At 45.0% G+C, this 16,652-nt stretch overlaps 1 protein-coding gene across 2 annotated transcripts in view; it reads right to left on the minus strand.

The window, feature by feature from the left end:
- Positions 1 to 14,942, minus strand: part of COLGALT1 (collagen beta(1-O)galactosyltransferase 1) — a 30,420-nt gene extending 15,478 nt beyond the window's left edge. The window contains exons 1-6 of one of the 2 annotated variants that reach the window (XM_061614464.1): positions 14,619 to 14,942; positions 9,322 to 9,432; positions 7,543 to 7,660; positions 3,223 to 3,357; positions 2,034 to 2,238; positions 22 to 141 (exon numbers count right to left, since the gene is read on the minus strand). In XM_061614464.1, the coding sequence (XP_061470448.1) occupies positions 22 to 141; positions 2,034 to 2,238; positions 3,223 to 3,357; positions 7,543 to 7,660; positions 9,322 to 9,432; positions 14,619 to 14,839 (910 nt within the window). In that variant the 5' untranslated portion in view covers positions 14,840 to 14,942. Of the gene's footprint in view, positions 1 to 21; positions 142 to 2,033; positions 2,239 to 3,222; positions 3,358 to 7,542; positions 7,664 to 9,321; positions 9,433 to 14,618 lie in introns of both variants that reach the window. The other variant, XM_061614462.1, reaches the window with a different exon arrangement.
- Positions 14,943 to 16,652: the final 1,710 nt, after the last annotated feature.

Below are 16,652 nucleotides of genomic sequence, written 5' to 3' on the forward strand. Positions count from 1 at the left end.
GGTCTTTTGACCAACACTCACCCATGACTTCCAGCTTCACATGCATGAAACTCTCTACCTCGTCACGCAGGGTGCTGTGAGATCGCAAAGGAACAGGAAGGAAGCCATACACCTCTTTGTTGCACACGTACATCTGAATTTCTAAACAAAGGAGAAACACAAAGTGAGCACACAAAAACAGGAGGACCCTAGGCAGCAGCAGATCCCTCTGTTCATACCCTTTCCAGGTTGGAGAGTCTTGGCTGTCATAATGTTTCACCTCTATAAAGGCACATTCTTCATAAAAACTTACAATAGCATACCTGGCAGCCCACATGATGGTCCAATATCCTGTTCACAGATTTAGATGGGTGATCAACCAAACCACCACGAGAGTAAACTACGTAGAGAACCAGCCCAAGGAATCTACACCATTAGCTACATGTATGATGCAATTCCACGGGAGCTGCCTGGTGCCCTGGGCTCCTCCTGGGGAAAAGGTGGGATAATGAGCACGATAGTCATGTGAGAGTGGGTGCAGAAGTCATCTTCCCAAGACTCCCAATTCTTTTTAATTGCCCTAGGAGGGCAGTTCATAGTTGGGGCACTGGTGTGGGAAGGTGTGGAAAGGGAAATAGGTAAGGACAGCTTGGTGGCCCCCTTAGGCACCTTTGGAGGTGATTGGCGGTTCCAGAGGCCTGTCTTCAGAGCTTTGCGGCTTGAGGACAGGATATGGGCTGCTTTTGGGGCCAACTTAACTCATCCACCCGAGGGTTGTGCGGCCCCGGGGGGTGGTGACCTGAGAAGGCCCCCCTACTCACCTACTGGGTGTGGCTGGCGGAAGAGGTAAGCAGATGGGGCTTGCCCTTGTCCCAAGCAGGGGCTGGTTGTCCGTGAGCTGTATGGCAAGATGCTTGCTTATAGATAGTTCCGCACCTCTCCCATGACCAGCAAAACCAGGTAAAAAATTAACAATATAAAAAATTGAAGAATTATGCCAATACAATCAATTATGAGTATTTTGCAGAATTCCACTTCTATTTTCTACTTTCTGTTGTTGTTAGCATGGAGAAGATGCCACCCTCCTTACAGTGAGGACTAGAGATTAAGATGGAACTTGTTGTGCATTCAAAATAACAAGAATAACTGCTTGGATTCATTGGTTGCATTTTTGTTTAAAAGCCACTCATCGAAGCTGAACTGAACTGGTCCCAGGCAAGCAGCCAGATGGAAAATTAAATCGATCTCTCGTTGCCCATGCTGCCAGCTGCTTGCCCCCTCCACTGCAGTATTATCCCAGGCCCATAACCACTTAAAGCAGGGATAGGGAACCTGTGGCCCTCCAGATGCTGTTGGACTTCAAACCCCACCAGTCCCAGCCAGCATGGCCACGAAGGGAGTTGGAGTTAAGCAACATCTGGAGAGCCGCAGGTTCCCCACACTGATTTAAAGCCAAGAGAGGCTACCATATGCCACATACCACTGCCTCTACTGAGATTTAAAAAAGCAGCAGTGTTACAGCATTTGCATTCTCTCTCTCTCTCAGCACACCTAAGGAATGAGAGCGAGAGTACATAGCTACCACAGATGTGCTCTCTCCTAGTGGGAAGGAGCAGCACAAGGCTATCCAATTTGCCTCCCCATGCGTTCAAGAGCAGCATTTATACGTAGAGGGGGCTGAGGACCGTAGCAGGCAACGAGTTGGCGTGGGCTGCGGAAGGACTGCGGCTCAGTGGTAGGGCACATGATTCAATCCCTGGTCTCTGCAAGGACTCCCGCCTGGAACCTTACAGAGCTGCAGCCAGTCGGTGTTGATACTACTGAATTAGACAGGCCAACAATTTGACTGGTATATGTTCCTGCTTCTTAATCAAAGCAGGCAAACGTGTTCAGCAGAGCTGTACAACTGCTCAACAAATCACAATTATTTTTAATTTTGTGAGGCCCCATTTATTTTGTTGGGGCCTCACAAACAACCCATGTCTCTGGGTTGGCTAAAGCAGGAGACAGATCTGACTTCATTCTCAAGAAGAGAAGACAGAATTTTGACTCACCTGCCTGCCTGCAGGCAAAAGCAAAGACAATGATGTCATCAAATGCCCAAGTGTAATCCGGGTGGGGTGGGTAGAAAGCAAGGTGCTGGGTGGCCTCTTTCTGGAGGTTGATGAGAAAGGTGGAGTGCACCATGGGGACAGCAAAGCAGCCCTGGCGGTCACGTTTCCTGATGGGGATGTAAGCAGGAGTGCGCTTGTAATAGCCCTAAGAGAGGCAGACGGGAAATTCCACATAAGCTCTCATGCAAAGAGAGGCAGGACTAGATCCTGGCCTAGGAAAACTTACAACATTTCAACAACATAGGCGTAAAGTGTCTTCACTGAATTATACAGACTGAATTATTGGTAGGCAGGAGCATGAACAATTGGTCTCATATATGGCAACAGCAGCTAGACTTCTATTTGCAGAAAAACGGAGACCACCAACGCTGGTATCTACAGAAGAATGGATACAAAAACCTGTGGGAGTTTGCCTCAACAGCTAACTGAACTCGCTTTATTAGACAGAACTCATATTAGAACTAAAGAAAAAAGACAAGAAAATAATTTCATAAGAACTTGGCCCTCTTTTACCAAGTGCGCTAAAAAGAAGCCTCTGCTTCCAAATACACATCACAGATTTGCAATTTTTGACATCAATGAATGTTTGTTTGGACTCTAATGATATAGGGTTAGAACTTGCCTTTTTAGTTTGTGTTACTGCTGTCATAATAAAATGTATAACCTTATTATCTTACATATATATGGGAGATCATTTTTCAGGGAAACGTGCAAGCATGCATTTAATTTTAAGTTCTTATACACTTCTGTTTTGATACCATGTATCCTTTTGTGGTTTTAGGTGCTTGGTTCTTAATCTGTAAATCATATCCTTTTCTTAGATAATAATTCTAAAAAAAACCATGGGCAGATGCTCACCATCATCAGTTCATGTACAAGAAGAATGTCACCCCGATGATGAAAAGAGTGGCAACTCTCCTGGCTAAGAGACAAGGAAGTTATTGGGAATATACCTGGCAGAGATTGCTCCATTTTGAATGCACTGGAAGGCCTTGGCACCGGATATACAAAGTCCTGCATTTCTATCCCCAACCCCCACCCTGGCATATCATATTCCATTGGTTATGGTCTCAACTGCCACGCACACATGGGAGGAATAGAGTTAAGCCAGAGATGTTGATCTGTGTACCTGTGAGGTCATCCCACACCAAAAGTTTGAATAGGCTGCCCGCGAGTCCAGCATTGGTGCCACCACAGTCTTGTTCTCAGCTATCAAAAGGCCCAGAGTGTCAGGGTTCGTCAGGAGATTGTCCGTATCTACAAACTGCAGAAATATGCAGCAAAAAGAAATGTCAGTTCTACAGCAGCTGTCCCAGTTAAAATGTTGCGGATCCCCAAACTCCAAGGTGCGATTGTTCTAGTAGCAGGACAGCATGAAACCAATTACTGTTTCAAGTTTTGGGGGGCAAAAAAAAAATCAACTTCTAGCTTGTGCTCATGATAAGTTAACATTTTCAGATGGTATGTAGCTTATGCTTAGACAATGCATAACATCACAGATAATTCAAAGTTTGACCTGGGATGCCAAAACACAGTCCAGATAATATATTATATAGGGATCAGCAACTGGCAGCCACTGGACCAAATCTGGACTTCTGAGGGTTGTGGGCCCAGCAGATACATCAAGATCCATTTGCCAGAAACAGACATTTCAGAATGAAGGGACAGGTACAGAAAGGAGAGGAGGGACTCAGCAGCTGTGGTGTCAGTGGCAGGTACAAATGGAGGACAGGGGGACAGCTAGCCAGCTGTATTGTGAAGGAAACACTTGTTGCCTTCCACCCTTCATCTTGCCCCTACCCATAACAGAGGGAAGGCACCCCATGCACTTGTGGCAGCTGCAGTTGTTACATGTAACCTTCCATGGTTGCTATTTACTAGGGACCATGTTTTTGATATTTTGGTACCTGTTCCTGGTAAACCTTTGTCCTTATTTTGCTTGTGACTTGGGGGGTGCCTTAAAGAGTTTTAAAAGTTATTCTAGCGTTAATTGCTAGAACATTGAGCTAGTAGTCGTTCAATTATCTCAGCAGGAGGCAGATAAGCAAAAATGCAAGTGTATGAACGCTAAGGTGCCATGCATGGCCTGCCAATTTGCATGTTGCAGCTAGCAAGAGTCACTCTGGTCTGCAATGGGAGACAGCTGCTCAGTTTTTCTTTTACCCAAAAGGACTAACAGCATCCTTTAAAACAGCACAGGACAGCTTATTGTGGAGCAATTAAAATACAGCCAGCAGAGAAGAGCCTTTTGAACATGTAACACAAGAAGAAGGCTGCTCAGACAATGGCTGGAACAAGAATAAGGGCTTGATATGTGGCACAAAAGTGTCCTGTTTTCATCTGTGAAACAGCAGAAGGTTGTATGAGGGCTACAGGGAAAAACCAGCTCGAGTCTGCAAGCACACTGCTACAATAAGAAATCACTTGAAGAACTGTACTCTGAACCAGGGCTTTGAGCTCCTCACAGAACTGAGGTCCATTATACATGATCTCCCAAAAGCCAAGGTCCTGCCAGGATTAAAAGAAACCTGATGACATATCTGTAAACAAACAGGTGCTGCTGCTTCTCATGAGCAGGGCAGAAAGGCACGATCCTCCTCTGTCTAGCCCTAGTGGGAAGTACAGATACACACAATCATCTGCTGCCAGCATTTCTGGGCTGTAGGCCAGCACCTAATTCCAGAACGGAAGTACAAGACTTGATAAGCCAAGGGGCTGGCTCCCATCGCGAACAGCTGTCCTACTGCCTACCACTTCATCCCAAAATCCCATCACAGCTGTTCCTGCCCCAGAGTGAATAACACAGAGGGGAAGGGAGGGCAGCACTCTGGACATGCCGAGGAACATCAGCGATGCTCCTGGCAAGGCTGAATAGGTTGGCAGGCTACAATGGAGCACTGGAGGTAGCCAGCTATGCAGAAGATAAGGTGCAAGGCTAAAGGGAAATGTCATCATCACCCCAAAAGATATTAAGTTCCATAATGTAAGAATTATGCAAGGCGACAGAATGCATGCACCTGTTTTGTTTTGCACCTGATATTTTCTTTTTTGCCTGATGTGACAGTATTCCAGTAAACAGCATATTAGCAGAAGAAAAGGGATTAAGAAAGTAAAAGGGTATGGGGGGGCAAGATACACTAGGAGTTTTATTCCTCTCCCTCCCTCCCTCCCTCCCTCCCTCACACACACGCTTTCACTCTTCAAGCTTTTCTGTCTTCCTCTGAGAAATCTAGAACTGCTAGAGACAAGAAAACCGGTGGGGTGAACTCGGATCTCAGTAACATTAGGGAGGCGCGGTGGGTGAGCTTAGTCCCATACTTAAAAGTTCCATACTTAAATGGAGAGGAAAGGGTTAACACAGGGGTTGCCAACCATTTGGATTTCTGAGAGTGCGCCGTGGGCAATCCCTCCCGCCTTTGGTCACATAAGAACGTAAGAAGAGCTCTGCTAGATGCAGCCTATGGCCCATCTAGTCCAGCATCCTGTTCTCACAATGGCCAACCAGGTGCCCATGGGAAGCCCACAAGCAGGACCTGAGCGCAAGAGCACTCTCCCTTCCTGTGGCTAACGGCAACTGGTTTTCAGAAGCATACTGCATCCGATTATGGTGGCAGAGCACAGCCATCATGGCTAGTAGCCACTGATAGCCTTATCCTCCCTGAATTTTAAAGCCATCCAAGTTGGTGGCCATCACTGCTTCTCATGGGAGTGAATTCCATTGATTAACTATGCACTGCACAGTTGAGAGACAGGAAAAGCGCATACGCATGCATTTTTCAAGGGATCCACATACAAGTCAGATCCAGTATAATTCATCTGAGCCTTGAAAAGCACATACCTACAGAAGAATGGATAGAAAAAATATGGGAGTTTGTCTCAATAGCTAAATTCCCTCAATTCATTGGACAGAACTCATTATAACTAAAGGAAAAAAGACAAGATAAAATAATAAGAAATTGGAAGTGGGGAAAAGTGTCACTCTTCCAACTTCCTTCTTCACCTCTACATATTTTTCAGGGGAGAAAAAGGTAACTACTCTCATCACATGATCGAGGGGGGCCTCAGAGACTTTGTAGGCACAAGGGGAAGACTTCAAGGGCACTATTGCTCCCATGGGTGCCATACTGGCTATCCCTGCTCTAGGGCTATCAACTACAAAAACACATTATTATGGTACATTGTTTGCTCCCCTTCCTTGCTCGGCCACCCTGCATTATGTAGACCAGCCTTTGGGGTGGGCAGGTGCATGGGGCACAGGACTGACACTAATGTCCTTCTTCCCCTACAATCTATGATAGAGTTCACACCTTTTGATCCCCTACAAGCCAACTCCTAACAAATACCAGGCATCTTTGCATAATTAGGACAAAGGTGGAGAACTGACTCTGGCCCATTCTCCTTCAGACCCTGAAGGCCAAGTTTGACGGGTGGGAGGGGCTGCCCACTGGACGGCACAATGATGTCAGGTGACCCATTTTCACCTGCGCACAGGCAAAGGCTGATTGTCAGGGCTTTGCAGGCCTGGAAATCAGCCGATTGGCATTACCTGCAAACCCTCTTTCAGCCCAGCCACACCTTTACCTGCCCCATACCTGATGTCATCATATGTGCCGTCAGGCGTGGCTTGGCCAAAACGGCCTCCTGGGGCAAATAGGGAGACCTGAGTGGTCTGCAGGACAGAGGTTCCTCACCCGATTTAGAATTCATTGCTTAGTGTGACTAAGCAGCCTGGAAACAAATTTGCTCATTTCCCCAATCTTCCTAAGGAGGAAGGGCACATAATAAAAATAAATAGTACTTAGACAAATTATATGCAAACAGCCTCACATACATTCTCAGTTACCATTACCACAACTCTATAAGATAAGTCGGTATTATTATCTTTATGTTGCAGCTCTGCATGGGGTGAAGTGGAATTATTGAGATATTTTGCTTCCAAACAGAACCGTCCTTCAGCTAACCCAGGGCATAAACTGCAGGGAAAACTGTGCTCCTGCACAGCTCCCGTCACTTTCAATAGGATTCATGCTGAGCCTCTGCTCCTTGGATCAAGATCTGTCCATCTCCCACTATGCCATACCCTCTCCACAAGTTGCCAGGGCCCTCCCTGACTGAGGCTGAGACAGAAGCTGATTTGAACTAGGGAATTCCCAGCCAACACACTTAACCATGTCATCATCGCTTCTTGGAATATCCCTGTAAAAGTCAAGTTCCTTCTCCAACCATGGGAAATAAAACTGCAGAGCCTGCGCCAGTCTTCAAATCACCCTTACTGACCATGTGGCTGAACAGGGACTGACTAGCACAGGCAGAACTCTCGGGATATGCACCATGTCGGGCTGCAATGGGGCAAATAGTGGTGCCCTGAGACAAGGTCCAAGAAGGTCAGCACTCAGATCTGAAAACTCTATTCTCTCCCACCAGGCTCTCATTCCAAAACTCTCCTTACCAGGATGTAATCAGCCCAGATGTTCCGGGCAGACTGCAACGCTGCCTGACGAAGTTTCATGACATGTTCATAACGGGAATTGGACCAGTGCTTGGGACCTTCCTCGTCTGGATAGGACCTGCTGGGAATAATGAGGCTCACAATGATGTCTTGGAAAGGAATCATCTTCTTCCCCCACGCAGGGAAAATCACACAGGACTCAAAATGGAACCAGTGCTAAATGATTGTTGTGGCAGAATCAGTCAGTTGGCTCCTATCCTCATGGTACGGACATCTTGGAAACGCATGGGAAATCTCTGCTGAAAACTCAGAAGCTAGAGAAGTTGCTAAGGTTACAATCCTATGCACATTTACCTGGAAGAAAATACCATTGAATTTGGTAGGACTTGCTTCTGAGTAGACATAGTTAGGATTGCACTAAAGATTCCCAGTGTCTTGGGGGGGATATCATTGCATTACAAAGTATCTTGCCCTTCTTCCTGACTAGTAAAATAAATTTAGTACAAATTGTAGGATTGTGTAATATAAAGGGAAATTATGCAAATATGTTCACTTTGCATAATTTATACAGAAAGTAGAAGCTGGCTTTTCTTCGTGCAGAATTTGAATTACCTGGGCTTGGAATTTTATTTTATTTTTAAACACACACAGCCTAGCCAACAATCTCCGCAAGCCATGCTTAGCAGGAAACACCAGGTTAGCCCATGTGGCCTTTATATGTGAAGAAGTGACATTTGTGACCTCCCTCACTGCATGTAAAGCCTTCCATGAGAATGGGGGGAGGGGGGACTGTCCAAGTTGACTTGCTTATGCAATCCACCCATCCCTTCTTGTTTGCTGGACAACAAGACTATGTCTGGAAAACATAAGACAGGAAACAAGTCTGCAGAACAGAGCAGCCTCTATGTTCTCATTTTCTCCTTAGGGATTGGCTCCATCGTCAAATCAAGCTTTTGTGTTTTCTCTCTCTCTTTTTCTCCTCACCCACATGTATGTAAAATTTATTGCAGTCTTAGCCATAGCAGAGCTTGGAAAAGTTACTTTTTTGAACTACAACTCCCATCAGCCCCAGCCAGCACCATGCTGGCTGGGGCTGATGGGAGTTGTAGTTCAAAAAAGTAACTTTTCCAAGCTCTGGCCCATGTGCAAACAAAGTAAATACAAACAAACATAAGCAAACATATACCATTAAAAATTCATTAAAACCTGAGGATCTAGAGGAGACTAAGGGAACAACCCTACAGGGGTATTTCATTGGTAAATTTCACTCTCAATTTTTGTGCCGCTAGAGCAAAGTTAGCAACCGCTAGTGTTACTGCTTTGGAATTATCAGCCAGAAGCTCAAGCACCAGTTCATCTGTTGGACGAGATGCAAAGGGGACTAGAACAGGCAGTAGAAATTTACGCCTGGGGTCTTCATATAATGGACAGTGGAGAAGGTAGTGTAAAATCTCCTCAATAACCTTACAGCCATAGATGCAAAGACATTAGGAAGTTAGAATGCCGCAATATCGGCCTTCAAGGAAGGCCGAGGGCATTGTTTGAAATCTGAGGGCGGTATACGCTCTCCTAATGGGAGTGTTTGATAGAACACCCAGATAATCCGAAAGAGAGTGGTTAGGTTTTATACGTGGAAACCAGATTGAAAATGGGGCTGTCGCTATAGTAGCGCGGTCTTGGTTGGCATCTTGGTCGAAGATCCAATTTCGTAGGCCTCACCCACATTGAAATGCAAGCCGCTTTTCCCTCCTCCCTTCCCCACAATGCTTGCTTGCTCACCTGGGCTGTTCCATGGGCCGCCACTCCACTGAGTGATACATGCTCTGAACGTTCATCAGCCATTCCCGAAGCACAGCTGTCGTGTTGTCCACACTGTGATCAGTTGCCACCCTACAGAGACATGCAACAAAGAATCTTAGTCCAGCATTTGGGAGCCTCAGTCCTCCCCACTTTGCTCTTCCAGGCTTGCAGCAGTAATTTGCCAGGGTTATCTGCTCTAGGATGTGCATGGGATTCTTACTGTAGCACAACAGTTACTTTTATTTATTTTAAAAATGTATACCCTGCGTTTTTAGGAGCTTCCCCCACAAAGCAGCTTACAATCTCCAATAACAACCACCTCCACTTTTCAATGAAATATAAAAATACAAAATATACTCCAGCTGAACAAGAAACTAGCCTAACAAGTGAAGGGCAGAAATGAAGCATAAAACAGATCAGAAAACAGTATCAAAACCAACAAGAATTAAAACTGCAGGAATAAAACAGACTAGCGCAGGAGAAAAGTTTTCAGCAAATGTCAAAGACAAAAGAATGTTGGGGATTGCTTCACTCCTAAAGGAAGAGAATTCCAGAGAACTAGTAACACAACATTTAAAGCACATACGTGAGAGCGCAGGGATAAGTGGCACCATTAACATCCATAACATAAGCCCTGGCTTTGCTGAGAAAGGCGATTCGCTTCGGAGAGAAAGTGCTTCCTTACTTTCTCCAGAAAGTTCTTCCTCACTTTCTCCAGAAAGTTCTGCTTTCCAATACATCACCCTTACAGTTGCTTCATCAAGCCCTATCCTCTCCCTTCCCCCTTTGGTCCTTCCAACTTTGATTGCGACAGTACATCCACATAGATTTTGTTTTTCTTTTTAGCAAATATGTCATTTCCTTTAAGAGCCCGGCACTGAAGACCCAAAGTAGAGATGGCAACTCTGCTACCCAAGGACTGCATGAGGTCCTTGGCCTAACTTAATGCAGGGGGTGGGGGTGGGTTGCAGAAAGCTACTTTTGGCTCAGGCCCTGTTCATCACCAGCTTCAGGCCCCTCACGTCACCATCATGTGGCCCCCGACAGATGGCCCCTGAAAGAATGTGGTCTCGGCAAAAAAAAAGAAGTTCCCCCTCCCAGATGAATGTTGAACACTACTCTAGGAAGTAATTTGCCCCCTAGTGTTGGGAGAGGAGCCAGAAGACTTTCTCCCTATTAGAATCACAGCCCATTCATCAGTTACATAAGGGAGGCTGCAAGTGCGGTTGGCCAACTGAACATTTGAACAGCAGCAACCCCAAGAAGACACACAACCGTCTTTACTCTCAAATCCCCCCCCCTCACACACACACTGCTGTGCACTGCTTTCAGACTCTCCACACCCAAGCACTGGGACCTGGCCTGTCCACATGCTTGGCCTGGAGGTGGGTGGGCTGAACAGCCTGAAAAAACTGAATCCCTGCAGTGGGGGAAAAGGTACCGCATAGGCAGGACCTTAAGCCCAGGAGGCAAGGACAGGGTCACTCCCATGCTCGGCAGAGTATCCTGTCGGGCCTAGCTGTAGACATGTTACATGCCTGTCAGGGCATCCCTCTCCCCTCAAAGCAGAGCCTGGAGCAGCTGGGGCATACTGCCTGCCTCTCTTAGCAGTGCCTCAGCCTGGCAGCAAAGTGGCAAGGGCTAGTTTCTCAACCATACCGGCCCCTGCAGCTTGCTAACACGTACCAGTTCCTACTGCCAGCCAGTTTTCCCCAATGTCCATGCTGTCTTTGAGAGGCATATGTGGGGAGAGGGCAAGTCAACAAACCTTGGCCTCCACATGCCAATCAACTGCTACTCCCCTTCTTAGACCCAGCCTTAAGCTTGTTTTCCCCAAATGGTGCCCTTCAGATCTAGATGGACTACAACTCCCATTATCTTTGACCATCAACAATGCTGGGTGGGGCTGATGGGAGTTGTAGTCCAAAACATCTGGCGTGCATCAGGTTGGCTGGCCTTCTTATCTACTCTCTCCTATCTGGGATTCCACTCTAGTCTTGTAAGCCTCCTTGGCTACAGAGACACACATAGACAACTCTCGTTACCTTTCTCTCACCTTTTCTCTTCTTCGAGACTCTGGCACAGATCCTCTCCTGCTTTTTAAATGGGTAACCACATAAACCCTGGAACTGCAAATTTCTTATGCTTTCTCACATTTAAAAAGAGGTGCCGCAGCATTAGGCCAATTGCCACCTCTCAGCCTCATCCGTGCCCCGCTGACATGGGGCTAATAATTAAGATTGCAACAGAAATAAATCCAGTTAATAAATATCTCATCAATAAATCCAGAAAACCAACTGATTAAAAACCATTTGATTAAAAAGGTGTCCCAACTTAAATTGCAAGAATAAACACTCTCTCTCTCTCTCTCTCTCTCTCTCTCTCACACACACACACACACACACACACGAAAACCATGAGTAGAAGTTGCCATCTTAGAAGAGGTATGCACCCTTTTCTCTCACTGGACGAAGTATGTCTTAGAAGACAGCGCCTGATGAAATGTGTGTGTGCCTCATTTAAAAACAGATAATGAATACATTCTTCCCTCCAGAATAAATTACTTTACTCACATGGAAATTTGTATGGAGATTCCATCAAGCAATTCAAGCTCCTATAATTGAGTCACTTAAGATTTAATAGGGCAACAGCCATAATAACAACACTGGTTTACTTTACAACATTTTTGTAGGGATTGTTGAGAGATAATTTCGGCCTCAGGTGAAGATCTTTTTACATTCACAGGGTTTCCAGTTTTAAAAACATGTCCTAGTGCTTCATAGATCTTTAACATTGACCTTTCTCTGTTGCTGGTTTTATTCTAATTCTGTGTTATTTGTTTCTGATTTGTATGTCCATGCTGTATTTATATACATATTTATTATAAATATATAATTATATATTATTATATTTATATATATTATATATGGTTTGGGGGGAAAGTCTGTACACCGCCTTGAGAACTTTTTGTTAATGGGCAATATAAACATAATAATATAAAGTACATAAGTAAATAAAGTGCTCTGAACACTAAATTATTATCTGTTGTCAATTCAACAAATGCTTTATTGTGTATTCAGAAAATCACAGCAACAGAGAATAGAGCTGCCAGATGTACAATCCTTATTACATAGCGTGATACTGTTCAGATATACAGTAGCCTATTTCTGGTATCAGATGGTCTCACATTGCAGATCTTGCTCCTACTATGTACATATTTAGCCCATGTTTGGCACATGGGGAAGTGATTGCTGGGCTACACTGCTGTATGTCTGTTCCAGGGATGCCATGTATGCTTCTAGTGTATAATGTACAGTGAAAGCAGCTGTCATGTGGCTGAGCGCACAGACACATTGAATGTCATGGATAGCTCAAGTTTCAACTGTCCCTGCTACAATGCACTCACTTTAAACACACACACACACACAAAATATGCCCACTTTAAACACACACACATCCTCATTCAGAGCCAGGCACAAACATCCTAAACCCATACCATCTTGTCTTTTAGACGCTTCAGTCTGTCAGTCCTAATCACGGTGTGGAGATCTGTATGAGCATATGCCTATGTCCATGTCTCTGTCCCTTAGGTTGTGTGTTTACTGTTTAGGGTTACATCTTTTACTGCAGAATAATTTATTGAATGTAACTAACCTCCTCCCAAAACTTACTACTTACAATGAGTTCTCTTTTTATTCTTACATACACAGATGCAGAGATGATCCTTCCATCTGCCTAAATCTCACAAATTGCCACATGAGCCTTCGGTCTTCATTAGGAACAGCCACCATTCCCACCCCGATCAGATCATTGCCTTTTGTGGTTGTCAGCCAGCCTGAATTCTACAGGCCAGGGTAGAATTTCATTGTCCTGACCAAACGTCAAAACAGGAGAGCAGAAAAATAAAGAGGGAAGATATGCTCAGTGTTTTCTTTTACCGTACTTTACTTAGTTGCAAGGTATTCTAAAGAAAAGTTGCTGCCCTTCAGGAGGCACTCTGCATATGTTCCGAGGCACCATCCTTATATCTTTTAAAAACTGGTACCTGCTTAGGCTGTTTGCCCCTTAGAATGGGAAGAGAAAATTGGACCAATTATAGCAGCAGTTTGAATTATATGGAGTCAACCAAAAAACAAGGCACATTCTCAAAAATCATGTAGACTTGGATGTGCCTATGTGTCTACCATGCAGGATTTTTTAAAAAATGCATCGGGGGGGGATGATATCAGAGTAGATAGAGAGAATATAACCCTTCCCTTCCTCACTATGATCATGAGGAACCCTCTTCTGAAGTTGATAAATTGCTTTGCATGAAAATTCCATATTGGTGCCAAAGCAAATATCAGCTTCAGAAGAGGGATTTTCCTCAAGAACACAGCAAGGAAAAGAAGGGGGGTGTCTTCCAAGTCTTCTCTCACCCCATTATTAGCCATGTAATTTGCTGATAATTATCAGTTGATGTAACTTGCACTTTTAAAGCTACTTATTAAATCCAATGACACATTCCTATAAATACTAGAAATAAAATAAAATTTCACATTCATGTATGTTTTTTGATATAGTTACCCCTTAAATAACTCTAATCCAAGCCACTCAATCAGCTCTGGACAAACAGGCAGGCACACTGCTGTAAACGGTAAATATTGATATATGTTCCCTTCCTCCAGCTAATTTATGTGTACACTATCTAATATACATGAACACAGATTAACTGTTTCTTTTTTGAGAACTAGTAACTTTTACAGACTTTTCAGGCTATCAAACCATAGCAGAGGTGGTTAAAAACTAGAAAATAAAGTATCTCCCCACGTGCATGGATATGAATACACCAGAGCAACGCAATCCCATCCATTAGTTACTCAGAACTAAACTCTACTGTGTTGAATGGGGCTCACTCCCACAAGTGTGAACCCCATTCAACACACTGAGACTTATGCTGCAAGCCACTACATGTCTACTCAGAAGTAAATTCCATTGGTTTCAATGGAACTTACTCCCAGTTGAGTGAGTATTGGAATGTAGCCTTCGTTCCGAGTAAACACGCATGGGATGACACCCTTAGAGAGCAATCCTACACATGTCTGCTCAGAAGTAAGCCCTCTTCTAAATTCAGTGGCGCTCCCACTGGTGAACGTGTATAGGACTGCAGCTTCAGGGCATCTGTGCAGAAAACGGGGGTGGCTGCAATTACTCCGGATCAGGTCGCGCGAAGTAATGTTGCAAGAAGGAAAAGCCTCCCCGTTGCGAAACAGCTATCGCCCCTGTCCGCCACTCACCACAGCGCGATGCGGTCCTTTGGGTGCCGCAGCCTCTCGATGTAACCGAGCGCCGCCGGCAGCGAGTGAGCCGAGTTGCGAGCCACCAGCGCCAACAGTACGCGTGGAGGCCGCAGCGGGGATTCGGGCACCCAGCGCTCCTCCGGGAAATAGCAGCCCGCCCGGCGCGGACTCCACGCCGCCAGCGCCAGGACGCAGAACAAGAGCCACCGGGGCTTCATGATCGAGCCGCCGCGGCCGCCTTGCCTGCCCTCCGACAGGAAACACCAGCTTAAAGGGACAGACCACAAACCCCTTCCACTTCAGCCCTCCGACAGAAATTGCCAAAAGGGGGCGAATTTTCCTTTAAGGAGGATTTTTGCTTGCGTACAGCAGTAGACTCGGGACGAGGCCTATGTTCATTGGCGGCACCGTCGAAACTTGCCTCGCCCTCGTTAAGTGCCCTTAAGCAACATTCTCCTAGTATCTTCCCGCTTTTCTTCGCTACACTTTTGCAAAGTGAACTAGAAGACTCTTGTTTTTACAGCAACAGAGACGAACCGAGGGCTACCCTGGAATACGTTGCTTCTGAAATAAGGAGAGAAAGAATGTTGCTTTTTGCTGGGCTGCTGTTGAGATAATGCATGCTTCCAGACGGGGGCGAACGGATTTTATTTTATTTATTTTATCAAATTTATACTTAGAATCATAGAATAGTAGAGTTGGAAGGGGCCTACAAGGCCATCGAGTCCAACCCCCTGCTCAATGCAGGAATCCAAATCAAAGCATTCCCATAGAATCAGAATCCCAAACGGTAGCCCAGGGCTAGTTGTTGGCAACGGGATTTTTTTAAAAAAATATGATTTTCCTGTAAAAGGTAGATCTGGATGAAGTGGGGTGGGGTGGGGTGGGATTAAGAATGATTTATAAGCCACTTCATCAAAGAGCTCTCTAAACGGTATACATAAAATAAAATTGTAGATAAAAACAACTAAAATCCCCCAAACTATTAAAAGGCAAATACACATATAATAATTATAATTAAAGCACAGTTGCGCAGACTGAAGCAATCAAATAGGCACATATGGGGCATTTTGATAACATGGACATTGTGGCCACTGCCAAAAATGCACATGCACATGCATAAAGAGAGCCAATCCCAACCATAAACACCCATCTAATCTGAACCATCCAATGGGTGTGAAGTAGTTTGAACACTCCAAAAGGGTCTTGCCATGCATTTGGTGTCTTTTCTCTCCACAACCATGATGTCATGGCACAGCCTTGCTCATTGCTCAGCTGGCTTTCTTGTGCTTTGACAAAAAAAGCTCAAAAGAAGAAAAAAACGCAGATACACCTATTTCTATTCAACAACCCACTTTAAAAGGTGTTTGCATTAGAAAGGAACAAACTCTTTTGCCAGGAGGAGCAAAATTATTGCAGCTTCCCATTTTGGGATCTCTATACTCATGCACACATTCATGCAGTCGGTCCTTCCTGCTGACAGTTGGCTTAAAGGGAAGGGCCCAAAAGCCAGTGCACATTCTTCTTTCATCCATTTATTAAAACTAAATAAATTCAAGGCCAAGAACATGTATCACTGAAAGGTCTTAATAGCAAGAGCAATTTGACAATGAAACCAACCACCGAGAAGGGTGGCAGCCTCTCTCATGCTAGAGGTTCTTCAAGCAGAGACTGGCCAGCCATCTGTTGGGAGATGCAGTAGCTCTAGATTTCCTGCACTGAGCAGGGGATTGGCTCCCACCATCTTTATGATTCTATGAATAAAAAAAAAGATGTAGCATCAGGCTTTGTAATTCTACAATGTCCTAATCATAGAATAGTAGAGTTGGAAGGGGCCTATAAGGCCATCAAGTCCAACCCCCTGCTCAGTGCGGGAATCCAAATCAAAGCATTCCCGACAGATGGCTGTACAGCTGCCTCTTGAATGCCTCCAGTGTCGGAGAGCCCACTACCTCTCTAGGTAATTGGTTCCGTTGTCATATGGCTCTAACAGTTAGAAGGTTTTTCCTGATGTTCATTCGAAATATGGCT

The sequence above is a fragment of the Rhineura floridana genome, chromosome 3, assembly GCF_030035675.1.
Source record: "Rhineura floridana isolate rRhiFlo1 chromosome 3, rRhiFlo1.hap2, whole genome shotgun sequence".
NCBI classification, from domain to species: domain Eukaryota; kingdom Metazoa; phylum Chordata; class Lepidosauria; order Squamata; family Rhineuridae; genus Rhineura; species Rhineura floridana.